The sequence below is a fragment of the Brachionichthys hirsutus genome, chromosome 13, assembly GCF_040956055.1.
Source record: "Brachionichthys hirsutus isolate HB-005 chromosome 13, CSIRO-AGI_Bhir_v1, whole genome shotgun sequence".
Taxonomy (NCBI): Eukaryota; Metazoa; Chordata; class Actinopteri; order Lophiiformes; family Brachionichthyidae; genus Brachionichthys; species Brachionichthys hirsutus.
In genome coordinates, this window is record NC_090909.1 from 11486164 (window position 1) to 11513744 (window position 27581).

General features: G+C 45.2%; 1 protein-coding gene across 1 annotated transcript; it reads left to right on the forward strand.

The window, feature by feature from the left end:
* Positions 1-137: 137 nt before the first annotated feature.
* On the forward strand, positions 138-24992 carry top2b (DNA topoisomerase II beta). The gene is made up of 37 exons (XM_068747053.1): positions 138-167; positions 252-314; positions 1361-1525; positions 2724-2814; positions 4025-4088; positions 4602-4747; positions 4848-4945; positions 5554-5766; positions 6345-6518; positions 6620-6721; positions 7759-7896; positions 7981-8119; positions 8391-8548; positions 8941-9066; positions 9149-9259; positions 9679-9784; positions 9884-9993; positions 11488-11580; positions 12286-12400; positions 15217-15338; positions 15609-15757; positions 15847-16078; positions 17501-17635; positions 18129-18329; positions 18408-18603; positions 18693-18784; positions 19060-19215; positions 19380-19463; positions 19662-19856; positions 19919-20045; positions 20221-20379; positions 21591-21792; positions 21946-22028; positions 22668-22763; positions 24100-24231; positions 24324-24409; positions 24565-24992. The coding sequence occupies exons 1-37, from the start codon at positions 153-155 to the stop codon at positions 24712-24714; spliced, it is 4824 nt and encodes a 1607-aa protein (XP_068603154.1). The 5' UTR covers positions 138-152; the 3' UTR covers positions 24715-24992.
* Positions 24993-27581: the final 2589 nt, after the last annotated feature.

A 27581-nucleotide genomic window follows, 5' to 3' on the forward strand; every position in this document is an offset into this window, starting at 1 on the left:
CAGTATTTTATTGCGCATCAAGTCGTCCGGTTAGCGTCTTTGTTGGGACTTTAGGCCCGGTGCGCCGCCGCCTGTCGATTTTAACAAAAGCCGCGATACACCCCCCTTCTCAGGCTGGTTTGCGACGTTTGAGGACTACTAAAGCGGAAAACATGGGCGGTAGGCAGGTGTGGGCGCCTTCTAGTCACTGAGACGTTCGTTATGCAGGCGGCCTTTTGATCTCGGCACAATTTGCGACATTTTGAAACTAGATTTTAGGATCTCAAAGGAAGATGTCCAACGGCGCAGCGGGCAGCGGAGTGCTGGCTTGGATGGTGAGTTGGTTTAACACACAGCTCGGTAACTTGTAGCTCTGCTTCCTAAAAGGTTCGATGTTTACATCCCGCACAGAGAAACAGCCGCGTTCAGGCTCGGTCTGTTTCTCCCCGTTTAAATTCTGACCGGCGACGCAAACAAGGATGTGTGAAGGCGAGTTAAAGGGGGGGGGGGGGGGGGGGGTCAGGCTTTGTTGCAGAGTTTTTATTTTATATTATTTTTTTATTTGACTAAGATAGCACCTGATCTGCCAGAAATAGCCTTTAATTAAAGTTAAATCCCGTCTCGGGATGGGACTCTGTGGGCGTAACAGACATTGGCAGGGAGCAGAGATCAATACTGAAGTAAACAGTAAACAGATGGACACAAGTCAATGGATCCCGAATCCCTCTGGCTCTCAGGCCATGGATGCTGCTCATCAGAAGACATTTGGGCCTTTTCCCAAAATTAGGTGGAGGACAGGCGAAACCGTTCCGGCACACTTATGAATGATCTGTTCCGGATTTAGAATCCTGAAGTTGCAGGAATGCGACTGCCTGAGGAGATTAACTCCAGTCACAGATCTGAGCCGGTTCCAGCAGCTTGTTGGAGGAAACAGTGTCGCTTAAATTGTGGATCTCCAATTGATTTCTGCAGTTTGCTTGCTGTTACATTTGACAGTAATTTTCTTACATGCAGATATGATGAAGGTTTCTTTCCACAAATGCCATATAAACTACGATAAGACATTCCTTTATTTGTGGAAATTCTGTTTCTCCTTTCATTTCTGTCACTGGATACATTTCCTGATTACAAATGGTTTGCTTTCATTCTAAAACTACGTGTTGCGGGTTCAGCTGAACTCTTATTTTACTTCTGACGCATTTTCATTCGCATTCCATAAGGAAAATGAACATTAAATTCTCCTCTAGCTAATCGTCGCTGATTGACCGTCACCGGACCCGATGACGGCGAGCAGGAAGCTGGCCTCACTCGGCTTCTGTGGGTTTATTTGAGTGAGGTGTGTGTTTTTTTTTTAGAAACAAAAGCAATTGTCTCGAAACAGGAGGCTGCAAACTGCCGGGGTGACGCTGGCAAGGTGGAAGCGGCCAAGAAGGACAAAGCCAGCTCCAAGCTGTCTGTGGAGAGAGTGTACCAGAAGAAAACCCAGCTGGAGCACATCCTCCTGCGTCCCGACACGTACATCGGCTCCGTGGAGCCCATCACTCAGGTGAGTGGGGGGGGGGGGGGGGGCATGCCTTCAGGGTCAGGCGACGGTCCCGTTCAGACGAACGTTAGTTTCTCTGTGAGATAGAGACTGGCAGGCCTTCTGCTCAGGACTTCGTACTCGCCTTATTTATTGCAAATATTATTACTGCACAGAGACGGATGTTGGTGTAGTTAATGTATGGTTTAACCCAATAAATGCCAAAGCAACACTCAATGATGCGTTGTGTCCTGTATGTTGTTCTTTATCTTCATAAAGAGGCAGAATTCACCAAAAGCAATGAGCACTATCATTTTCTGAGGTGACCCATTTTGGATTTTGTAATTGCTGCCACAGTCTCTCACCAACCAGTGAGAGATTAGTGGGGGCTTGGGTGGGGGCCCAGCCCTGTCCTCTAGAAGCACCTTCAGGACGCAGCGACTCCGTCCCATCTGCGTTGGACCAGCTGTGACCAGTTTCAGAATGGGGGGGGGGGGGGGGAAACGTTTTTCTCAGATTGTACCTTGATGATGATTGTGGATTTTTAAATACTATAAGTGGGGAAAAAAAGAAGACATTTCTGTGATAAATTACATATTGAATCATGTGAAGGTCCGCTGGGCAGAATACAGGACCAGAACCTTCCTAGAATATGACTGAAACTCTCAGGGGAAAACTTTGGTAATGAAATGATTGACTAGAAACATGGAACACGGCGCCACCATCGTGTCTCGCAGAGACACGCATTTCTACATGGAGTTGAATACGTTTGGGAGCTGCAGCCCGTTGACGCAACACAAACCTGGCTAGCATTATAGGGCCGATGCTAGCAACTAGCGTGCTACCAAAGCTTTCTGGCTGAAAGCATTTCCAAATATCTGTTCCATGAAGGTGAGGGCAGGAATCAGGAGGAGGTTTCATAATGAGATTCAGGTCTGAACGAGTCACCTTGTTGCTGTGCTGATCTGGATCGCCTTAAATCATCAGTTCTTCTGAAATGAATTCCTTCCTGCGGTTTTTTCAACAACTCTTGACGTAACGTGATAATATTTGGATTGCTCATATTTATTTACTTTGAACTTGTTCTATTCAAATCTGCACTAATGAGACGGACATGACTTTACGCTTTGCTCGATCCGCAGGGGAATCATTCTTTATCACGCTGCTTCTCAGGTTTTGTGCATTTTGACCATTAATATCATTGTTTTCCCTTTTTTTTCAGCAAATGTGGGTGTTTGATGAAGACCTGGGAATGAACCAGAGGGAAATCACATATGTTCCGGGACTTTATAAGATCTTTGATGAAATTCTCGGTTAGTGGACTGGCACTGGTGCGAGTGTTTCTGTGTGTGTGGCTGATGGATGATTAACCCCTGCAGCAGAAACTAAAACGCCGTAGCCCTACCCCACTGATTAGCCCAGGCCCGGGGGCCATATGCGGCCCGTTGGTCTTTTTAATCCGGCCCGCCGAACTTGTACAAATTATATCATTAAATAAAATTGTTATATAATTAAACCTCATTAATTTGACCTTTTCTCTGTAATGCTACCTGTAAAAGGCCAAATCCTTTAATGCAATAGCTTTCATGTGTCATTTATATTAGCTCACACAAATACTCCATCCATCTGTTCTTGGTCCGGCCTTCCTGTCAAATTTTAGAACCGATTGTGGCCCGCGAGTCAAAAGGTTTGCCCACCCCTGGATTAGCCTAACAGGTAGAAATCTGTATGATTGTGACATTTTAAAGTTTTATTTTCCCTCATGTCAGTAATTTCCAGTTGGAAGTTGATTGTGGGAAGTTAATCGCTGTTAGCAGCTACTGGCGTTGCATTCCTTAGAAATTCCTTAATTTCAGATCCAGGTATGGATGGGGATTCTGGATTTTATTTTTACATTTATGTAGGGCCTGTTTCGTAACGGTTTCCTAATATTATAAAGATTAGTAATTAGTAATTAGATCGATTAAAAAATGGATTCTGCATCATAGGAAATGATATTTATTGTTAACTCATAATCTACCGAGGTTAAGCAGATGATTCCAAACGCTGGGGGTGACGGTGGCGTCGCCTTACTGTGCGCTTTGCCCGGGGTCCTTCTGATAATGGCGTGCACTTTCTGAATGTGTGTGTCGAAGCTGTTGGTGTGATCACTGCCGTTTGTCCGTCCGTCCGTCCGTCTGCCTGATGACTCAAAACGTTCTAGATGGATCTCGATGAAATGTTGGGAATGCTACCAGGAACAGATGATGTTGGTCGTGATCCAGAAGAGATCCTGGATTCTGAATCAGTTTGACATTTTCAGTCACATTCCAGTCAATAGAGCTTCAAAATGTGTTCCTCAATGTCTCGGTTGATTATTGATCGATGTTTTCTGGAATTTGACACAGTCGTGTAGGGTCTCTATCTCACCACCGACTTTCATCTGGATCGGATCCAGAAAGACTTTAGGAAACTATATCATATTTTAAGATTGAAAACCTCATATATGGATTCAAAAATCAGTTTATTTTCATTTGTCCACAGTAAATGCAGCTGACAACAAACAAAGAGACAAGAACATGACTGCCATCAAGATCACCATTGATCCGTAACTATATTGCTTTTCACATGTTGCATTCTGATTGAACATTGACCCCCCCCCCGGATGAACCGATGTGAATGTATTCAGATTATTTTTGTCTTTGAGGAAACGCGTTTTCTTCTGCCAGCCTTGTCTTCTTTAGTTAGCAGCGATGTTGATCGTTTCTCCGTGTGCGGAGCTCTGCTTGTTGATGAATGCAGCCAGGATTTGGTGAAGTGGTGGAGACACGTTTTCAGTCAAACCTACAGCTAGTCCTGGAGTTCACTGAGCTCTCATTTCATATGTAGCTGCGACCGCAGCTGAATGCATAAACAGCAGAGCTGCTGCTGGATAAATGGTGCCATTAGCCCTGCTGCTCATGTGGTTTCGGCATGTTCCTGCTCCTCTTGCTGCTCCCACAGCAAGTTTATGGATGAGCTTATTAAGCACTTGCGTCATTATCTTAGCAGCATCATAGCATATTTGACGCGGGAGCTGGGGCGAGGTTTTTTAAATGTTATTTTATTCCGGCTTCCTCAGAGAGTCCAACACCATTTCTATCTGGAACAACGGTAAAGGAATCCCCGTGGTTGAGCACAAAGATGAAAAGATGTACGTTCCTGCGCTCATTTTTGGCCACCTGCTCACCTCAAGCAACTACGATGACGATGAGAAGAAGGTCACAGGTGAGACGCGCCTCCTTGCCGCCGGCCTCGGTGGCTGCTGACGCTGGGAAGTGGCTGTTGTGGCATTGCTGTCTTTAATGCCGCTTCTGTTTGGCGTCAGGTGGGAGGAATGGGTACGGTGCCAAGCTGTGCAACATCTTCAGCACTAAGTTCACCGTGGAGACGGCCTGCAAGGAATACAGACGCAGTTTCAGACAGGTGAAGGCGTGGCGCCCGTCTAAAGGGCTTTGATGGTCAGGGCCCCTGCTTAGGCGTCCGGTCGGTCTGCCCAAATCACATTTTATGTTTGTCTTCAGACTGCACCGGTGCCTTAGGACCAGGTTTACGTTGGGCAGTGCCACGTGCTTGTTCTGCTGCCTTGAGATGGCGAGTCATTGGTGCCCAGATGGGCTCCAGTGTGGAGGATAGATAAGAAAAGGGCAGCCTTCCTGCACGGAGTCTCGCTGTGACGCTTCCAGTGTGCTTTTTGGGTCCATAGTGTTTACGGACTACAGTCCCAGTGTATCGATGGGCTCAACAGAGATCAAACATTCATAACTGATTCAACCTGATGGTAAATTTAATACAAAACACTCACCAGTGTCACAATGAAGTAATTGCTCCTTTTCGTAGGTTTTGTTTTGTGGTCGCATCAGAGGTAAGGTTGTGTTTATTATCATATTATCACCTTCCATGGTTGTCAGGGCACAAACATTAAAGTCACAAGGTGTTTGCTATAAGAGGAATGATGATACATGTGTTAAACCAAGGGAAAATCATGCTAGCAGCAGGAGTGTGCGTGTTAACACGTGCTTCTTCATCCTCAGACGTGGCAGAATAACATGGGCAAGACTTCAGAGCCCAAGGTCAAGTTCTTTGATGGTGACGATTTCACCTGTGTGACGTTCCAACCTGACCTGGCCAAGTTCAAGATGGACAGTTTGGACAAGGACATTGTCGCGCTGCTGACGCGCAGAGCTTATGATGTAGCTGGCTCCTGCAAGGGGGTTAAGGTCACGCTGAACGGGAAAAAATTACCTGTAAGTCTCGTGTTTTTAGTCACGCTTGTGTTTTACTAGCTTTACACTTCAGTCATCCTGAAGATTTAAATAACTTTATGGGTTTGGTGTGTTTTTCATGTGTAAGCTGTGGTACTGTCTGCTACGTTGTGTTCCAGACTCAAATGAGAAACCCCAAAGCGATTTGATTTTCATTAAATTAAATTTCTTGTGTAATGGGGATGTGCCCTTTGAGATTTTTAGAGTTTTTATTAATCGGTTAAGATGAACTTACTGCATTTCATGCTGAATAACTCCTTTTTACTGTCGAGTGTTTCACATACAAAACAAATCAACTCGACACAGAAGCAGGTTAGAAAAATACATTTTAACAGTTTACTTTCCTCTTTAACAGTGAGAATTTAGTTTGGGTCTTCTGACCGTTTTACCGCCACATATGACAAAGATGGCAGTAACGGAATTGTTAGATTTTTTTTGTTCAGAAATATAATCATGTGGATACCAATATATTTTCACCGGCTTTGATTTCCGATTTCTCTCTATTTTTTCATATTGAATATAAGTTGTTGAACCCAACGTTGGTCTGTCCATCTCGTCAGATAAATGGATTCCGCAGCTATGTAGACCTGTACGTGAAGGACAAACTGGATGAGACGGGTGTGGCACTGAAGGTGGTGAACGAGACCGTGAATGATCGCTGGGAAGTTTGCCTCACCATGAGCGAGAAAGGATTCCAGCAAATCGGCTTTGTCAACAGCATCGCCACCACCAAGGTATCCGATCCCAGCAGGAACGGCGTGCCGGAAACCGCGCTTGTGTTTGCGTTGGTGGTTAGCTCGGCCGCTTTCAGCAATGGCTGCTTCGTACGTTTCAGGGTGGGAGGCATGTCGATTATGTGGTCGACCAGATTGTGGCCAAACTGATTGAGGTGGTGAAGAAGAAGAACAAGGCAGGCGTGTCAGTCAAGCCCTTCCAGGTGGGTTTACCGGTGCAGCGTCTCAAAGTCAGAGTAGCTGGGGGCCGCAGGAGGCAGAGTCTGGGTGAGATTGGGCCACAAAAAAAACCTAATCTTCTGAAGCGTCATTTCTAACAGTTCTTTAGTTAGTTTTACCCGACTGATGAAGTGGTATTGCAATACTAATGTATATTACATATAATATACATAAATTGTTCGTAGTGTGTGCGTGAGTGGTTGTCTGTCTCTGTGTGGCCCCGCGACGCACTGGCGATTCGGTGTGTACCCCGCCGCTGTCCCATAGCCTCCGGGAAAGCGGAGGGAAAGGAATGAATATATTCTTTTTAGCTATTTTTTCCCGTCGATCTCTGCGTGGACGGCGCTGTCCAGCTCTCCCTCTGTCTCCTGGCCAGTCTCTGTTTGAGACAGAAATGAGGGACGCTGTCCTGCAGCATCTGTTTGAGACAGAAATGAGGGACGCTGTCCTGCAGCATCTGTTTGAGACAGAAATGAGGGACGCTGTCCTGCAGCATCTGTTTGAGACAGAAATGAGGGACGCTGTCCTGCAGCATCTGTTTGAGACAGAAATGAGGGACGCTGTCCTGCAGCATCTGTTTGAGACAGAAATGAGGGACGCTGTCCTGCAGCATCTGTTTGAGACAGAAATGAGGGACGCTGTCCTGCAGCATCTGTTTGAGACAGAAATGAGGGACGCTGTCCTGCAGCATCTGTTTGAGACAGAAATGAGGGACGCTGTCCTGCAGCATCTGTTTGAGACAGAAATGAGGGACGTTTCTAGCATCCAAATAGCATCTGTTTGCTATTTGGACCAAAGACTGGATCAGATATTTCATAAAAGTGCATTAACTTGTGAACAAAGGGTAGAATATGGGACCTTTTTAAATAAAAACAATTAACTAATATTAAACTGACGGGCATTAAGCTTTCGTATCGTCCTGGGGGCCTCTGTTTTCAGACCCCTGCTCTACCATTGGCTGTTTGTTCTATTGTAGTCACACATTGGAAATGAATTGACCTTTGCCACATTTGTGTTCCAGGTGAAAAACCACATCTGGGTGTTTGTGAACGCACTGATCGAGAACCCCTCCTTCGACTCTCAGACCAAGGAGAATATGACGCTCCAGACAAAGAGCTTTGGGTCCAAGTGCCCTTTGTCCGACAAATTCATTCGGGCGGTAAGGACTCCTTTCATTTACTCTAACTTCTTACTCTTATTTTTAGGCATCACTCATGAAATGAGTTTGTTTTGTGGCCTGCAGGCAACCAACTGCGGCATCATTGAAAGCATACTCAACTGGGTGAAGTTCAAAGCTCAGACACAGCTGAATAAGAAGTGCTCCTCTGTGAAGTACAGCAAGATCAAGGGCATCCCCAAGCTAGATGATGCCAACGACGCTGGTATGTTAACCGTGTGATTCTACCTCCGCCGAGGAGGCTGTGTTCTCGGTCTGTTAGCAAGATGACTCGACATGTTATGGATGGATCTTGCTGAAAGTTTCAGGTAACGTTGGGAATCTTACCTGGAACAGTCGTTTAAAATTTGGTGATGATCCAAAAGAGATTCTGGATTTAGCTGTCATTACAAATTGCTTTTTCTCATCTGAGACTTGACTATAAATTTGGACCACTGCCACCCAGAAACCATTTTTTCCCCATTTCCATGACCTAGGTGGTAAACACTCCTCCGACTGCACACTGATCCTCACCGAGGGAGACTCAGCCAAGTCTCTGGCTGTCTCTGGACTCGGAGTCATTGGGCGCGATCGATATGGAGTGTTCCCATTGAGAGGAAAGATTCTAAATGTGCGAGAGGCCACGCACAAGCAGGTATGAGACCGGATAACTGGGGCTAAAGTGGGTCTGTGGACGTAGTAATGAGTAGATCACCTGCAGACTGTGGACGAAATGAGAGAAACACCGTGTGGAGAAATGTTTTCTCTACTGCTGCTCAGGTTATTCATTATAGAATGAGTTTTAATTCGGATGGCTGATCTTCCCCTTCAGAATTGACTGTTCAATGTTGTGCTCCTCTAACCGTCGACACCGTTACTCTGCCTTCCTCCTGAGGAGCTGTTGTACTCTGTTGGCTTTTCTCCTCCATCTTCTCACACTTGATATGAGCCAGTATTTTCCATGTAATTAAATGATTCAAATCGGCGAATGGAATCATTGCTTCATCGAGTTCTATTCTGTTTTTCATCTTGTTTTTTTGTCCACAGATCATGGAAAATGCTGAGATTAACAACATCATTAAGATTGTTGGCCTCCAATACAAAAAGAGCTACGATGACCCCGAGTCACTGAGGAGCCTTCGCTATGGAAAGATCATGATCATGACCGATCAGGTGACGGGCATCATGGGTAGTAGTCGCCTGTTAGTTTAATAGCATTAAAGCAGCGCTCCTGACGTTTCACATCTTCTCTTAGGATCAAGATGGCTCCCATATCAAAGGCCTTCTTATCAACTTCTTCCACCACAACTGGCCGTCACTGCTCAAACACACATTCCTTGAGGAGTTTATCACACCCATTGTCAAAGTAAGAGAATCAGACGCACATTTGGACTTTGTTGCTGCGCCTGATGACCAGCAGTACTAATACAAATATCACACGTTGCTATCTAAGCCAGTTTAACGTTCACAAATATCTGGTATCATCTGTTATATTCTGCTGTGTGTCGAGTGAGGCGGCGTGATCCGTGGGGGAACGTCCTCCTCAGAACAGTGAAAAGCAAGTGGATAAGCCAACTTTGTTCTTTCTTTCTGTCATTGCAGTTTTTACTCATTTCATCATTTCAGAGCACAAATCCCACTGACAGATTATAACATAAATTGTTTCTGCAGATTTGTAGATTTGTGACAAGCAAGGCAGGATCTCGTCTCCAACTGTATCGCTCAGATCCTGCCGGAGCATCCAACACAGATTTAGCCCAGCTATTTTTAATTTCTTGTTTTCAGGTGACCAAAGCCAAGCAGGAACTGGCCTTCTACAGCATTCCGGAGTTCGATGAGTGGAAGAGACGGACAGAGAATTGTAAAACCTGGCATATAAAGTACTACAAAGGTTTGCTCCTCCAGTATTTAATATATCAATGGAACCTCTGTCTATTATTGTTTGTGTAAAGTCTGACCATCCTCTCTTGTGATATTTAAATTCAAATAGGTTTGGGTACAAGTACAGGCAAAGAGGCAAAGGAATACTTTTCTGATATGGAGAAGCATCGCATCACATTCAGATACAGCGGTGCAGAAGATGATGCCGCCATCACTTTGGTGAGCTCACAGGAGATTGTGAAAAACACCTTTTTTTTTAATACCATACCTTCTCAGCAGACGTTTGGGGAATGAAAAGGGCTTTCTCACATGTAACTGCGCTCCGTAATGAATTAAGCTGAGCAATGCTGTGACGCTTGGATTTGGCCCGAGCCCCCTTTAGCCCTTCACAGTGTAAACGGGGATTCTATGATAAAGAATTATAATTAAAGGAATAATTGTAGCTAAACTGCTGATGGCAGACAGTTTACGTTTGATGTGCTTTGAACCAGAGCTGGGCGATATATCGCGGGTTGTTCCGCGTGCGATATATGAAATGATCGTATCGCGAGTATCGAGTATAAATTGTTAACGTAAATGTTTTAACGCATTGGTACGTCATTCTTGTTGGAGTGTCACTCCCTCACTTTGTCCTGGCGCACTTCTCAGGACAACCGGCACACTCCATCTGGAAATATTGCCTGCGCGCATGCGTGTTTTTGAGACACATGTTAGCGAGAAAAAGGTTATGACCCCCAGGCGAGTTTACGATTTACTAAGGCGTTCATAGAAGATGGAGATGGGATCAAACACGGGACAGGCTCCATCATCTGGCAGTGGTTCGGGTTTCACGAGGAAGACGTGGAACAAAGTATAGTTATCTGCAAAATCCATCCATCTTCTTCCGCTTATCCGGGGCCGGGTCGCGGGGAGCGGCAGCCTAAGCAGGGAAGCCCAGACTTCCCTCTCCCCGGCTACCTCTTCCAGCTCTTCCGGGGGGATCCCGAGGCGTTCTCAGGCCAGCTGAGAGACATCGTCTCTCCAGCGTGTCCTCGGTCTTTCCCGTGGTCTCCTCCCGGTGGGACGTCCCGCCGATATCTGCAAAATATGCTACAAAACCGTAGCAGTACCAAAAAAAGTGTTTCACCACCTGAAGTGTCCACTTCAAGACAAAGAATGTCTCAAACTACGCTTGTCCACGTTTCCTCCTACACCACGTAAAACGTCAAATAAACCAGGAAATACGCAGACGCAAATTGCTACCCTGCCATTATTTCTTTTTATTCTTTAAAGCTGGGGAGTGCAGCAGTCGTCTACCTCCTTCGTCTCCTCCCGTCACGTCACCACAAATCAACCTTCTAGTCGATTGCATCTGCTTCATTCCGGCAAAGTTTTAAACCGGATGCCATTCCTGCCGCAACACTCTGCATTCAGCTGCCCGGTCTGAAATTAAAGCTTCGCTGAAACTTCACCTTTTTTTTTGCAAGCAAATCTCCAATCCAGCTGAAGCGTCTGCTTCAATCATTACACTCGCATCAATGATTGATCAAATTGTTGAACTTAACATTTATACAGTGATATCGAGATATATATATCGTGTATTGCGATAAAGCCTGGAAATATCGTGATATTGGTTTTAGGCCATATCGTGCAGCCCTACTTTGAGTATATAATGATATCTGCAGCATGAAGCATCAAATGGAGGCTGATCTGCTGTACGGTTGTTTCCTCCAGGCCTTTAGCAAGAAGAAGACCGATGACAGGAAGGAGTGGCTAACCAACTTCATGGAGGACAGACGCCAGAGGAGGATGCATGGTCTGCCAGAGGTTTGTGAGAGGCAGTAACGGGAATGGAATATTTGTGTGTGCTTAAGTACATCTGGACAGGCTCTGATTGGCTTATTCTTGTGCTCTAGGAGCATTAGACTGCTCAGGAAGGCCAGTTCTGTCATTATGAAGGAAACGATATTCATTGTGATGAGACACTTACTTTAACCTCTATGATTGAGAGGTTGGTGGTTCGATTCCCGGCTCCGGCACATGTGTGTGTTTGCTGCTGTTGTATCCTTGGGCAAGACACTTAACCCACATTGCCTGACTAACAATGTAAAGCGTCTTTGGGTGCCTTGAAAAGCGCCATATAAAACCAATGCATTATTATAATTTTGTTCAAAATAGTTCAAAACACAGGTTGAGAAACCGTTTCCATGTAATGACTAAATAACATTACTAAAAACTTTTGAAAAACTGATCAATACTTCTTTGAAAATATTGAGCAGTCAAAAATAAACTTCCCATCTAAATATATTGAAGTTTTTATCATACAAGTTTCTTACATTTTTAATTTTTTTTCATTACTTTGAGGAAGGTATTCGGATTTGCTCAAGACTTTGTTAGTTATTTTGTACAAGTTTCCTGTTCTAGTAATTGAAAGCACATTTTCAATCACTGTTTGAAAACGAGCCTCCACTGAATGCTGATTGGAGCATGTATATTATTTTTCATTTTAAATGTCTGTGTATTTCTTTTCAGCAATACCTGTATGGGAATCAGGCCAGGCACCTCTCTTACAACGACTTCATCAACAAAGAGCTGATTTTGTTCTCCAACTCTGACAATGAGCGGTCCATTCCCTCTTCAGTTGATGGTTTGTACTCGCATTTCAACTTTGTGATGTCTGTCATTCCACTTCTTGAGGGTTTATCCCATTTTGAAAAGCTCATCAAACGAAAATGTAATAACTTTGTAGCCCTGATATGTTTATAACCACCCTGTCTCATGTGATTACATAACATGAAGAAAACAATGTTAACGGTCCCATGTTATGCCCTTTTTCCACAAGTTAGCGCAGTTCCAAAACACTTATATGAAATATCTGATCCAGTCTTTGGTCAAAATAGCAAATGGGTGCTGCAGGACAGCGTCCCTCATTTCTGTCTCAAACAGATGCTGCAGGACAGCGTCCCTCATTTCTGTCTCAAACAGATGCTGCAGGACAGCGTCCCTCATTTCTGCCTCAAACAGATGCTGCAGGACAGCGTCCCTCATTTCTGTCTCAAACAGATGCTGCAGGACAGCGTCCTTCATTTCTGTCTCAAACAGATGCTGCAGGACAGCGTCCCTCATTTCTGTCTCAAACAGATGCTGCAGGACAGCGTCCCTCATTTCTGTCTCAAACAGATGCTGCAGGACAGCGTCCCTCATTTCTGTCTCAAACAGATGCTGCAGGACAGCGTCCCTCATTTCTGTCTCAAACAGATGCTGCAGGACAGCGTCCCTCATTCCTGTCTCAAACAGATGCTGCAGGACAGCGTCCCTCATTTCTGTCTCAAACAGATGCTGCAGGACAGCGTCCCTCATTTCTGTCTCAAACAGATGCTGCAGGACAGCGTCCCTCATTTCTGTCTCAAACAGATGCTGCAGGACAGCGTCCCTCATTTGTCTCAAACAGATGCTGCAGGACAGCGTCCCTCATTTCTGTCTCAAACAGATGCTGCAGGACAGCGTCCCTCATTTCTGTCTCAAACAGATGCTGCAGGACAGCGTCCCTCATTCCTGTCTCAAACAGATGCTGCAGGACAGCGTCCCTCATTTCTGTCTCAAACAGATGCTGCAGGACAGCGTCCCTAATTTCTGTCTCAAACAGATGCTGCAGGACAGCGTCCCTCATTCCTGTCTCAAACAGATGCTGCAGGACAGCGTCCCTCATTTCTGTCTCAAACAGATGCTGCAGGACAGCGTCCCTCATTTCTGTCTCAAACAGATGCTGCAGGACAGCGTCCCTCTTTTCTGTCTCAAACAGATGCTGCAGGACAGCGTCCCTCATTTCTGTCTCAAACAGATGCTGCAGGACAGCGTCCCTCTTTTCTGTCTCAAACAGATGTTGCAGGACAGCGTCCCTCATTTCTGTCTCAAACAGATGCTGCAGGACAGCGTCCCTCATTTCTGTCTCAAACAGATGCTGCAGGACAGCGTCCCTCATTTCTGTCTCAAACAGATGCTGCAGGACAGCGTCCCTCATTTCTGTCTCAAACAGATGCTGCAGGACAGCGTCCCTCATTTCTGTCTCAAACAGATGCTGCAGGACAGTGTCCCTCATTTCTGTCTCAAACAGATGCTGCAGGACAGCGTCCCTCATTTCTGTCTCAAACAGATGCTGCGGGACAGCGTCCCTCATTTCTGTCTCAAACAGATGCTGCAGGACAGCGTCCCTCATTTCTGTCTCAAACAGCTCTGCCAGAAACGCTCTAAACCCGGAAGCCAAAGTACGTTCATAGCGAGCACGCTACCATGCACTTTACTATGGTAGCATTTTAAGCACACAATAAAAATTTTCTTCCTATTTTTTTCTGGAATATTAATTAATCTCAGGATGGAATAAAAATGATTTGTATCATCCATCCATCCATCTTCAACCCCTGATCCGGGGTCGGGTCGCGGGGGCAGCAGCCTAAGCAGGGAAGCCCAGACTTCCCTCTTCCCGCTTCTTCCAGCTCTTCCGCGTTCCCAGGGCAGCCGAGAGACATCGTCTCTCAGCGTATCCTGGGCTTCCCCGTGTTCTCCTCCCGGTGGGACGTGCCCTGAGCACCGCACCAGGGAGGTGCCCGGGAGATGCCCGAGCCTCCTCATCAGGCTGCTCTCATTCATTCATTTCAATATTTGTTAGCGCAGCAGTCGTTAGCATAACAGTAAAGTTAGCTTTCAGATACCCATCAAAAATGGCAGAACGGAAGGTGGACACTGAGAACCGGGGGTTTCAAACAAGATGGGAGTCGGAGTCCATGTTCATGGAGGTAGCTGGAGAACCGGTGTGTCTTCTGTGTGGCGGGACTGAAAGAGTGTAATCTGAGACCTTATGAAACGAAACACGCGGACAAAAACAAGAATATGGACACGGAACAAAGGCTACAGAAGGTTGAGGAATTAAAACGAGGCCTCAAATCTCAACAGGCTCTGTTCAAAAAAAGCCAAATCACAAAGCCAGGCTGTTGTCAAGGGCAGTTTTAGATCTCTAAATCAGCCCGGCCATTTACAGATGGGGATTTCATCAAAGACTGAATGCTTAAAGTTTGTGACGAAGTTTACCCTGAAAAAAAGCAACTCTTTAAATGTGAGCAGAAACACCGTTCAGAGCGAATAGACCAGCTGTCCATCAATCTAAAAGAGCAGCTTGATTATATGCGGCCATTTTAACATTTATCAATGAGCAATCGATCAGTCCGGCCCTCGGCTTGGAGCTATATTTTTTATTTGGCCCTCCGTCCATTTGACTTTGACACCGCTGCCGCAGAGCGTGGACGGGCAGAACGCAGACACACGCATGTGCGTGCACATCTTGTGATAAGATTGATAAGGACCCAAAATCACCAGAATAGTGTAGAAACATGGGAAAAGTGAGTGTTTCATAATATGGGACCTTTTAAAAGATGTCAAGTTGATGATGGCTTGTGAATGTTTTTTCAGGTTTAAAGCCGGGTCAGAGGAAGGTGATGTTCACTTGCCTAAAAAGGAATGACAAGAGGGAAGTGAAGGTAGCACAGCTGGCTGGTTCAGTAGCAGAGATGTCTGCCTACCATCATGGAGAGGTACAAGTCCCAATAATGTACCGGTACTCGTAATGTGTGCTTTAGTGTATTTAATTTACACTGATAGTAAGAAAGAAAGCTTTATTTATGTCATTGTTACACTGCAAGCACACGGCCCACAACGAAACGTTATTTACACCCTGTTGGCAGCTTAAGAAGGAGACTTATTAAAACAAATAGGAGTGGGTGTGTCTTTTAGTCGGGTAAGAAATGACTGAATCCACGGCTTCGAGCTCTATTGTGTTGGGATTTTTCCATTTCTCACTGCAGCAAGCTCTCATGATGACCATCGTGAACTTGGCTCAGAACTTCGTTGGCAGCAACAACTTGAACATCCTGCAGCCCCTGGGCCAGTTCGGCACCCGGATCAATGGAGGCAAAGACGCTGCCAGCCCTCGTTACATCTTCACCATGCTCAGGTAAAATATCAGCGAGGCTTCGTTATGCTGTTGATGCCGGTCGCAGTTCGAGTGAACTCATTTGATCCTGGTGGGCTGTTTGACCGCAGTCCGCTTGCCAAGCTATTGTTCCCAGCTGTGGATTCGAATCTGCTCAAGTTCCTGAACGATGACAACCAGAAGGTGGAACCAGAGTGGTACATTCCCATCATTCCATTGGTGCTGGTGAACGGTGCAGAGGGCATCGGGACAGGCTGGGCATGTAAGATTCCCAACTATGACCTGCGAGAGATTGTCAACAATATCAACCGTATGCTCAACCACCAGGACCCCATGCAGCTGGTAAACCGCCTCAGGACTCAAACCTTCACCAGTTTCACTTCCATTGTTCACACATGAAGCGGCTTTGTTGTTGGGCTCCCCTTGACTCGTAACTCGGTCTCGCTGGACCATAAGTCAAATCGTTTTGTCATTGGCACTCACCCTGGTTGGGTGGAATAGTTTAGTCTGTAAAGATGTAAATGTCAAAATATCCTGTATAAAATGTGAAAAATCAGATAAACAAAAGAGCTCATAAGATGTGATCAAGCCTCAAAAAGAGCTCAAAATATTTCACAAGGGCAGAAGTTTATCGACGCCCTGTCTCAAGCTGAACTCTGCAGCGTAGCCGCTGAGCTTTCCCCCTGATTCTACACTATTATGGTGACTATTATACTGCCGATCCGCCACCCGAAAGGCGAAGCTCTCCATTTACCGGTCGATCTCCGTTCCTACCCTCGCCTGTGGTCACGAGCTTTGGGGAGTGACCCAAAGAACGTCCCTAACGGTTACCATGGTAGCGTGCTCGCTATGAACGTACTTTGGCTTCCGGGTTTAGAGCTTTTCTGATGGAGCTGTTGGAGACAGAAATGAGGGACGCTGTCCTGCAGCATCTGTTTGAGACAGAAATGAGGGACGCTGTCCTGCAGCATCTGCTTGAGACAGAAATGAGGGACGCTGTCCTGCAGCATCTCGCAAGCTAATTTAATCACACTGTTGTGGAAGCAGAGCAAAGAAAAACATTTGACGGTACTGATCTTTATCGTCTCGGTCTTTATCGACAGCGGGACGGTCTTTATTGTCAGCGGGACGGTCTTTATCGTCAGCGGGACGGTCTTTTTCGACAGCGGGACGGTCTTTATCGACAGCGGGACGGTCTTTATTGTCAGCGGGACGGTCTTTATCGTCAGCGGGACGGTCTTTTTCGACAGCGGGACGGTCTTTATCGACAGCGGGACGGTCTTTATCGACAGCGGGACGGTCTTTTTCGACAGCGGGACGGTCTTTATCGACAGCGGGACGGTCTTTATCGACAGCGGGACGGTCTTTATCGTCAGCGGGACGGTCTTTATCGTCAGCGGGACGGTCTTTATCGTCAGCGGGACGGTCTTTATCGACAGCGGGACGGTCTTTATCGACAGCGGGACGGTCTTTATCGACAGCGGGACGGTCCTTATCGTCAGCGGGACGGTCTTTATCGACAGCGGGACGGTCTTTATCGTCAGCGGGACGGTCTTTATCGACAGCGGGACGGTCTTTATCGTCAGCGGGACGGTCTTTATCGACAGCGGGACGGTCTTTATCGACAGCGGGACGGTCTTTATCGACAGCGGGACGGTCTTTATCGTCAGCGGGACGGTCTTTATATCAAAATGTGATGTTTTTATGTTCTTTTATTAAATGAGACTATTCTCCCCTTTTGTCCCACCAATTGTCCCCAAACAGCTTCCCAGTTACAAAAACTTCAAAGGCGTAATTCATGAACTGGGTCAGAACCAGTTCCTGGTCAGTGGAGAGGTCTCTGTCATAGACAGAAACACCATTGAGATCACGGAGCTTCCAGTTCGGACATGGACACAGGTACAACTATTTATTCGCATATCAGACATAATGGGGCGAGAAAATATGTGTGCAAGTGATGTCATCGTAAAAAGATGAGAGAGGTCTGTAACTCTCGTCGTCGGTACACTTCAAACTGTGAGAGACGGAATGTGGTGGAGAGAATCCAGGAATCCACGTCGTGTAATTTTGTAACAATTTATTTGTAAATTCTTGCGTAAAGTATTTGGCACCAGCAAGAATTCTGGTCTTCAGACCTCCTTAAGAAACTCTTCTATCCTCCACTCGTTACCTGTATTCATATTAATGGTACCGAGAGACCCCCCTGCTTGCGCCTGCACGTGTCCGGGCCCGTCTGAAGTTTGCCAGTGACCATCTGGATGACCCCCCCCCCCCCCACACACACACATTCTGTCTGTCACAGTTGACGTGTTCCTGTGATGAAAATGACTGAACTCATCTTTTTACGTGGGACACTTTGCATTGCGGCGTTTTCTTCCCCTCTGGCATGCAGGCCTACAAGGAGTCTGTGCTGGAGCCCATGCTGCAGGGCACTGACAAAACCCCCGCCCTCATCAGTGACTATAAGGAGTACCACACCGACACCACCGTCAAGTTCGTGGTACGCATGTCTGAGGAGAAACTGGCGCAGGCCGAAGCAGCTGGGCTTCACAAAGTCTTCAAGCTGCAGTCCAGTCTAACCTGCAACTCCATGGTAACCGGCCTGCAGTTCAACCTGAAGTGAAGGAATGAAATCTTTGTCAAGTTGTCGTAACTGACTTCTGCTCGTCAGGTGTTGTTCGACCATATGGGTTGTCTGAAGAGGTACGATTCAGTCCAAGACATCCTTCGGGAGTTCTTTGAGCTCCGGCTGCACTACTACAAATTGAGGAAGGATTGGTTGATGGGCAGCCTGGGCGCTGAGGCCGCCAAATTGTCCAACCAGGCTCGCTTTGTACTGGAGAAGATTGATGGAAAGATTTCAATCGGTAATAATAATAATGCCAAAAGGTCAGATTCTCAACCGAGTGGTTGAATGTTTACTTCATGAAGCGATACTTTTTTTTTTTTCTTCCAGAAAACAAATCCAAGCGTGAATTGATCCGAATGCTGGTCCAGAAAGGCTTTGAGTCGGATCCGGTGGTTGCCTGGGTCAAGGCTCAGGAAAAGGTACTTAACAAATGGCTGAATATGCAGAGACATTAACGTGGCTCTAACATGCCCAATTTATCGGCTCATGAGCCCGATAACAAGTGCTGATAATTATCTGACCAAAGAAATGGCTTCACTTTTGAGTTTTCCAGTAATCCCAGTAGGTAGCGCTGCTCTGGAGCTGCTTTTTGAATGTACTTTAGCGTGGTTCAGGAGACGCATGTTTTCAATAGCAAAATACGGAGAAAGCAGCAGGTGTCTTCTTTTTTTTAAGGCATGATTTCTTTTCGTAGTCTCAGGATGAAGACGACAGAGAAGGAAACGAGAGCGACGGCTCGGTAGACTCGAGCCATTTGTCGGGGCCAAACTTCAACTACATCCTCAACATGCCTCTGTGGTGCCTAACGAAAGAGAAGGTCGAAGAGCTGCTGAAACAGAGGGACCAAAAGGTTCTGCCATTAAATATTAGTGTGTTTGAATCCCGTTGTTTCCAGCAGACACTCATCAGACCTCTGTGCTTCATATAGTGGTGTATCAGGGTTCGGAGGTTAACACAGCAGAACCAACAGATCCGAATTAGTGTGAAATCACAAATGTGTATGCTGCTCTACAGAAAGGAGAACTCAGTAATATCCAGATGAAGCAGCCAGAGGACCTGTGGAAGGAGAACCTGGCAGTATTCATTGAGGAGCTGGATGTAAGTTTTGAGTTTTGGCCATTGATTGTTCTCAGCACAAATGTGGAGGTGTTCAAGGGTCAATTTGTGTTACTAATTAAGTTCATATCTGATTTTGGTCTAATATGGAATTTCTGTTTTATTTAATTATTATTCTTTTGAATATTTTTACATTCTTTAATTTAGGTAAAGTGATTATTGGCATATTTTGTCTGTCAGAAATTGGAAGCCCAGGAGCGTGAGGAACTGAATTCTGGCAAGGTCATCAAACTGGTGAAGGGGAAAGTGGGCAAACCTAAAAGCAAGAAGATCAACCTGGAGGAGACCATGCCCTCTCCATTTGGTCGCAGAGTGGATCCTCCAACGCAGCCAATCAAATCTGACGCTGCCAAGAAACTGACCAAGAAGAAGAAGGTAACAGATTCAAATGGGATGTGTCAGGATGCCGATTGCTACAGGATGCGTTTCTCTACCAGAGTGACGCAGATCCAGTCTCGAAGATGGAGTTTGACGAGGATGGTCTTGTTGGCGAGGGAGTGACGGGAGAGAACGCTGCAGCGAAACCAAAGACTCCACGTGTCAAGAAGGAGAAGAAAGAGCCGGGTTAGTTTCTTTCTGTCCAAAACAAAAGGGCTGAAGTGAAAGAGGTGCTTTGTAGCTCTCTGAGTGTGGAAGGCGATGAGAACCAACAGAACTGGACTTGCTGTTAGTCCATGCCTCTCTGATGCAACAAGCAGGAGCTCCTCCGCAGACAGTGATTCTGTGTGCCGTGTTGCAGGTGCTCCCAGAGTGAGAAAGCCTCCAGGACCCAGAGGGACCCCTGCCAAGAAGATCAAGAAGAGAAACCCCTGGTCTGATGACGAGTCCAAGTCGGACAGCGATGTGGAAAACAGCGAGTCTGTCATCCCCAGAGAGAACAAGTCTCAGAGAGCATCAAGTAAACTTGGCACTTTGTTTTTGCCCCCGATTCAATCACATTTCCCACATGCTTTGTCGGGGGGGTGTAACAAAATGCATCTCATAAGTTGCATGTGCTATTCTGTTTTTATTTGAGTTTGGTCACATTCACCTGTGATGGAGGTTAGAGTCGAGCCACGTCAGCGCGAAACAGTAAAGTAAAGCATGAGTGTAGGAATGATTTTTTGTGTTGCGACCAGACCTAATTAAAACCCAACCCAGCCAGTGTGTCCATTAAACAATTCTGTCTGTGTATTAACGGCAACTAAAGTATCTTTGAAGGTCATTTATTTGTCCTTTGCAGCACTATTCCAGTTTCATGCCATGTGCGTATGATATAAACTTTAGAATAAATCAGGATAAAAACAAACGAATGCAACCTATACCGTTACAAACACCATCTCGTCTCAATAAAAAGGACCGTTAAAATGTTTTCATCATTTATATCACAAAACGGCATAAATTACCCATGATGGCTGTGCCTCCAGAGATTTCTGTTTTCCCTAGAATCTTGATAGAAACGGATGAATGTAATCACCGGCAGCAGCAACAACATGGTCGGGATGTTTGCATGTCGGGAACACAGTCGTCCTGCTGGATTCCTGCATCCTCTACTTCTGTTCAGAGCAGCAGCATAATCCAGCGTGCTGTGGTCGAGACGGGCCTCTGTAGAGGGCGGGGCAGGGCAGCGTTATTTTACCTTGCTCGCCCTTGGACGGGAGCAGCCTCGGGTCCGACCTGTGCAGGCGTGTCTCATTTTCTGTCCTTTTCTTCTTTGAGCAGTCTGGTTGGATGATCATCACAAAGTCTCTGCAGAATGAAGGGCGTGCTTTTCTTTTTGAAAGTACAGCAAGATAACTTTTGTTGTGGTTTGTCTTTGACTGTGTCCACAAGGACGGAACTATTTGAACAAACGAGAAAAACATTCATTTCCCAGTCATTTGATGCTAACACGTAGCATTGTCGGCAGCACCTTTAGTTGTTACAGGATGCTATAGGATGCAGCACATCACCTCAATCTGCTTCAAGCAGCCTTGGGCAAAACTAACTCGTCAACAGTGTCTACATTTCCTCCTTTTGACGGTGCAGTCTGACGCAATCTACCGGCAACACCAGTAATTATTGCAAAAGACAGCAGTAATCAGAGTAACAGACGCGTGGCTTGACACAGACTCTGTTCTTGTCTTTCAGCTTCGAAGCCAAAATACACGTTTGACTTCTCAGAGGAAGAGGAGGCCGAAGAGGAGAATGGTGATGAGGAGGACATGGCCTCTTCTCCTATGCGACCTTTCAAAGATGACTTTCCTTCCTCTGAGATCAAAGAAAGCCATAACGATGATGAAGACGATGAGGAAAATGAAGTTCCTTACTCTCCCCCCCCCAAAGTGCCCATGTAAGATTGGATAAGAATATCTGTAGGGAGGGATGTTGTGTTGAGCGGGACAGTGGCGGAGATTAGATTGCACTCAAACATTTGGATATCTTTATGTGGTTTTGGTACTAGATGCTCCCACCTAGCATCCTGTTTGGCTCTGCCCTTTTGCAGGTCCGTACCCGTAGTTAAAAAGAAAGAGACTCCCAGCATCTTCTCATCTCAGTCGACGTTCTCTGACAAGAGCAATGACAGCAGTGAGTACAAGCGCACTCCCAAAAGTACATATTCCTTGTCCTGTATTACTCCGGTTCAGATGAAGTAGTACTTAGCAGCTGAGTACTGTCTTTTAAAACTGTTTATGCCGTAGTCAGGGTGAGTGTCAATGAAATCCTAATTCTAAAACGGTCGACACGTTGACATTAGGCTTGCTATTAGTCCATGCTTGATGTAAATCCAGATTTGAATCACATCAGCTCCTCCCCGTTCAAGGAACGACTCTCCTCCAAATGTCAGTGAAAGCAGTGGTGAACATGATCTGATCACTAATTCGCTGACAAACAGGTAGACGTATGCTGGACCGGCGGTGAACGTCAGTTTAGGACGGAGACGCTGACCTCACAGAGACAATCATTTGGTCTCTTCTCAAGGAAAGCACTGAACAGTAAACTCAGAACACGAGACTCTTCTTACACGGTATCAAAGAGGCATTTCACTTGGTTTCAAAATGTCCCAGTGTGGGACGAATAAAATTAATATCTTACTTTTATTAAATTTGCGGAGCAGCGTGGAGCAGGATTATTTGTGAAAATATGAAGGATATATTTTCAAAATGGTGGCGCCAGTCTCGATGGTTTATGTGCAGAGAACAAGCTGTTGGTCTGTTTGCCCTGCAGACGTATCCAAGTCCTGCAGTGATGATGACAACGGCCCGGTGTTCTCTACCTACTCCAGCAGCTCTGTGTTCGACAAGCTATCGCAGGCAAAGAAAGGTAGGCAGCCCTCCGTACCAGAGTGAATGCAGCCCTCCGTACCGGAGTGAATGCAGCCCTCCGTACCGGAGTGAATGCAGCCCTCCGTACCAGTGAATGCAGCCCTCCGTACCGGAGTGAATGCAGCCCTCCGTACCAGAGTGAATGCAGCCCTCCGTACCGGAGTGAATGCAGCCCTCCGTACCGGAGTGAATGCAGCCCTCCCTACCGGAGTGAATGCAGCCCTCCCTACCGGAGTGAATGCAGCCCTCCGTACCGGAGTGAATGCAGCCCTCCGTACCGGAGTGAATGCAGCCCTCCGTACCGGTGTGAATGCAGCCCTCCGTACCGGAGTGAATGCAGCCCTCCGTACCGGAGTGAATGCAGCCCTCTGTACCGGAGTGAATGCAGCCCTCTGTACCGGAGTGAATGCAGCCCTCCGTACCGGAGTGAATGCAGCCCTCCGTACCAGTGAATGCAGCCCTCCGTACCAGAGTGAATGCAGCCCTCCGTACCAGTGAATGCAGCCCTCCGTACCAGAGTGAATGCAGCCCTCCGTACCGGAGTGAATGCAGCCCTCCGTACCGGAGTGAATGCAGCCCTCCGTACCGGAGTGAATGCTCACCATTAGTTGTGGTCTCAATAATTGCTTCTGTCCTTCATGTTCACTTTTTTTTCTTTCATAAATTCCACATTCTTGTCTTTTACTTCAGGGTTCTTGGTCTCTATGTGCTGAAGCAACTTTGACCCCTTCGTTACCTCGTTAACAAGGCAGCTGGAGATAAACCCGAGTTTTAAGTCTGACTCCTTGTTTGTCTGTTAAAATAGTTTACGGCTGTTTTTTAGTAACGTATCACGTGTCCAAGAAAATTCACAGGCGAATGTAACATTGGAGAAAATGGTCGTTTTTCAAAATAAAACAGCCTTTAGATGCTAATAATCGATACAACGGAAATTGTATAAATTAGTTATTCTTTCTGTGCGGACCGCTAACAAATTCCTCAGTCCGTGCCAAATTCAGTTAAATAAATGTGTTGTAAATTGTAAATCCGGGTTTTAAAGAAAGTAATGCATTTCTTTGTCCTTAAGACATCTTTATTTTTAGAAGGTGGAATTGTTTGGAGACATTGCTGGGACTGGGTGTTTTCAGCTTTGCTTTTCATCACTAGAGGGAGCTCTAATGCAGCAATTTGAAAACAGGGGGGGGGGGGGGAGATGACTAAGAAATGTTCATGAATTCAGCGACACACAACTCACAGTCTCATGTGCATATTATAAAGATGCTGTGTAACTTATCCGTGATAGTCTTATGGCATAAGCAGTACTTCTTGGTTAAGTCTTTCTGTGTGATGTGTAGCAGCTAAGAAGCCCTCCAATGAAGCCCCCAAACCCAAAAAGCAAGCCACACCGAGGGCAAAGAAACCAGATAAATCCATCTGGGATTCCGACTCTGACACCGAGTCCAAGAAGCCAGCGGCAGTTCTCAAAGGTCCAGCACAGATTCTGATGTTTAAAAAAAAGTCCATATGTACTTCCCAAGGCTGAGTGAAAATATTTTCATCACTTTCTCTTGATGTATAGGTAAATGCGGCGGGAGGAAAAGAAAGGGGTCAGGCTCTGAAGAGGATTACAGCCCAATGAAGAAAGTGCCCAAACCTGTTGCCAGAGTGAGTATTAGTTTCCCTAGCCTTGAAAAGCTTCAGTATTCACGATCACTCTGCTTATGGTCAACCATAGGTTGCTTTTTGTACTTCTTGATGATAGTGCAGACAGCGACCTTTGAAACAGTTTACTTAACTGAGTTTTTGACTTTCTTGTGCAGAAACCTCCTTCTGATGATGAGGAAGATGGTAGCAACAACCTGAGCACTAAAGCTCTGAGCCGTGACCGACCCGGCCGGGCCAAGAAGGAGGTGAAGTACTTTGTGGAGTCGGACAATGAAGATGACGACGATGACATGTTTCTTTTTTAACTCTTCTTGTATGGAAGGTCCTTCCTCGTCCTGTGTTCCCACAGACTTGTACATTTCCTGTTTTTCTTTTCTTTTCATGACTGGTGATGTCTGAATTTTAATGTATCAGTGTTTTACAACTTTTATTACACACAGGTTTTTTTCTTTTTTTTTAAAATGCTCATTCAGATGTTCTGTATTTGTCCAAAGCAACTTTTAGACGTTTAGAATGCTATTTAGCCCATTTTAATTGTTAAAATATGATGTGACTTTATGAAAATGAAATGAAATGAAAAAGTTGAAAGTAAACAATGAAACATTTCTGCTTGGCTGATTCTTTCATGAGTAATCGTGCACTAAGACCAATTTCATCCAAACATAAAATACTCAGGATCCCTACCACAGGTGGATTTCATCGAACACAGGACAAAGTTACGTTAGACCTATTTACAGTAGTCCATCGATATAATGCGGTTCATTTTCCGCGACTTCGCTGCTTCGCTGAGTTTTTTAGTGCAATTTTAGATTTTTTTTTGCACTTGAACGCGCCTTGAAACGGCATAAGGACGAAGGGGCATGGTCGGAGGAACTGTGAAATACGCGCGAGTTGCTGTTAATAACTTCTTATGTGTTCAACCTCGTAGGTTGATCATTAAAATTAAATTCGTTATTTCTAAAAGCTATCGCGTTTATTTGTTGAGCGTTTGTTTTATAGCGCTCTTATTCTCTGTGTAAAAAGAGGCTTTTATTTTGTAGGAGCATAAACGTCACATCCCTTTTGGGTTTTGTTTCTTCCTATTGATATATGTAGCCGCTGCCGTTCCGCTGTGCTAAGCTATCCAATAAAGCAGCATGAGAGGCTAAAGACAGCACGAGTAGAATATTTGTTCTTCTGCACTCCAAGCGGCTCTTTCCTCGACCTGCACGCCTTAACATTATTAACAGGAAAACGTTTACTGTACGTACTATATATTTTTATTTCTCAAACAAATGTTTTGTTCTGACAAGGTTTTGATCTTTGTTTCAGTATTATAGAATGAAAACAATCTATTTAGATTAATTCCTGACTGTTAAACGTGTATAAAGTGTGTGGTGAGGGGTTTTACAGCCTTAAAACATTTATGTTCATGTATAATAATTGTAAAAAAATAAAAATTACTACATTGCGGATTTCACTTATTGCGGGTTGTTTTTGGAACGTAACCCCCGCGGAAAATGAGGGACTACTGTATTGGACAACTAAAGTGAGTTTTTGACTGTTTCTGGTGGAGAAACCTCCTGGTGAAGTGCTCAAAGTGCTTATGACTAAAAGCTGACATTTCACTTGGGTTTGGTAGCTGCTGACGTACAAGCTAACACGTTTCAAATATTTTACACTTTAAAAAATAAATAATGACAGGAATGCCAGTCAGAACACTACATAAAGTCTATTGGCAACAACCGACAAATTCAGATTTTGTAAACGCAGACCTCCGCTAAGCAGCTCAGGCCTGAAGACAGCATCAGAAGCCCCATCGGTCACACAAAAACATTCACATGAGATGAAACCACCCACCTGGAAACTTCATCTTGCAACAAGTTCATCAAGCACCCTCACTGTAAATGCCTTTAGCTGTGGTAATGAATTCATCCACTGACAATTGCAGTGTGGCCAAATCAGCAGTTGTTTGGCAAAAGTCTCCCAAGTACTTGGTCATGTGGGATGATTCCGATCAGGTCACCCTGTTCAAAAGATTCATGATTTGGTTTAAACAAAGCATCAAAGGATCCCTGGAGGATGTGGGTACCGATCCCACTACCTCTCGCATGCGAAGCAAGCGCTCTACCACTCGAGCTAATCCCCCTTTCGGTGAGATGCGTACTGCCCCATCGGTGACACAAAAACATTCACATGTGACGAAACCACCCACCTGGAAACTTCATCTTGCAACAAGTTCATCAAGCACCCTCGCCGTAAATGCCTTTAGCTGTTAACATGTGGTACTGAATTCATCCACTGATATTCGCAGGGTGGCCAAAAGAGCGGTTCTTTCGCTCCAGTCTCCCAAGTACTTGGTCATGTAGGATCATTCCGGTCAGGTCACCCTGTTCAAAAGATTCATGATTCGGTCTAAATAGAGCATCAAACGATCTCTGGTGAATGTGGGCATCGAGCCCACTACCTCTCGCATGCTAGTAGTGGATTTACAAATCAGTTTTTCAATGTACAAATGCTACACAAGATGGTTTGCATTCCAGGCAATAAAAAGAACGCAAAAAAACAAACAGAAATCGGTTAACTTTTCTTTGTCTTTTAAAAAAGGGCAACGACTCACCAGATTGTGCTTTTTTTTTTTTTTTTTGAAAATGCCCCCATTACGTTAGGTTAGGTTAGGTATTTATTTATTTCAGGCAATGACAAAAGCAAACAAAACAAAACAAATTTAAACAATAAGTAATATGTCATTTCAGCCTGAAAGGGAGTGGGAAGAAGAAAACTTATTTAATCCCACCCCTATTTATCATAATATATAAACATAACAAGTTCCTCTATTTCAAACTTCAAATTATATAAACAACAACTATATGCACTGTATGATTTAGAAAAATACAACAAAACATTGGATGAAACTAGTTAAATTACAAAATAATATATATATATATATATATTTTCATTATGGTGTTACCACAGGTAACAGATGACTGTTTAAACAGTCATGCCAGCATTAATAATAAACATATACCAACAATGGTAATGGAAACAATAAACACTGATACAACTAACAGATTTACCTTCAAGACCCTCTATTTGAATATTGTGAGTAAACCAGATGTCCATACTAGCTTAAATTGATGAATACTTTGACATTGCTTGTGGTGTGTATCCAGACTGTTCCAAAGTTTAACCC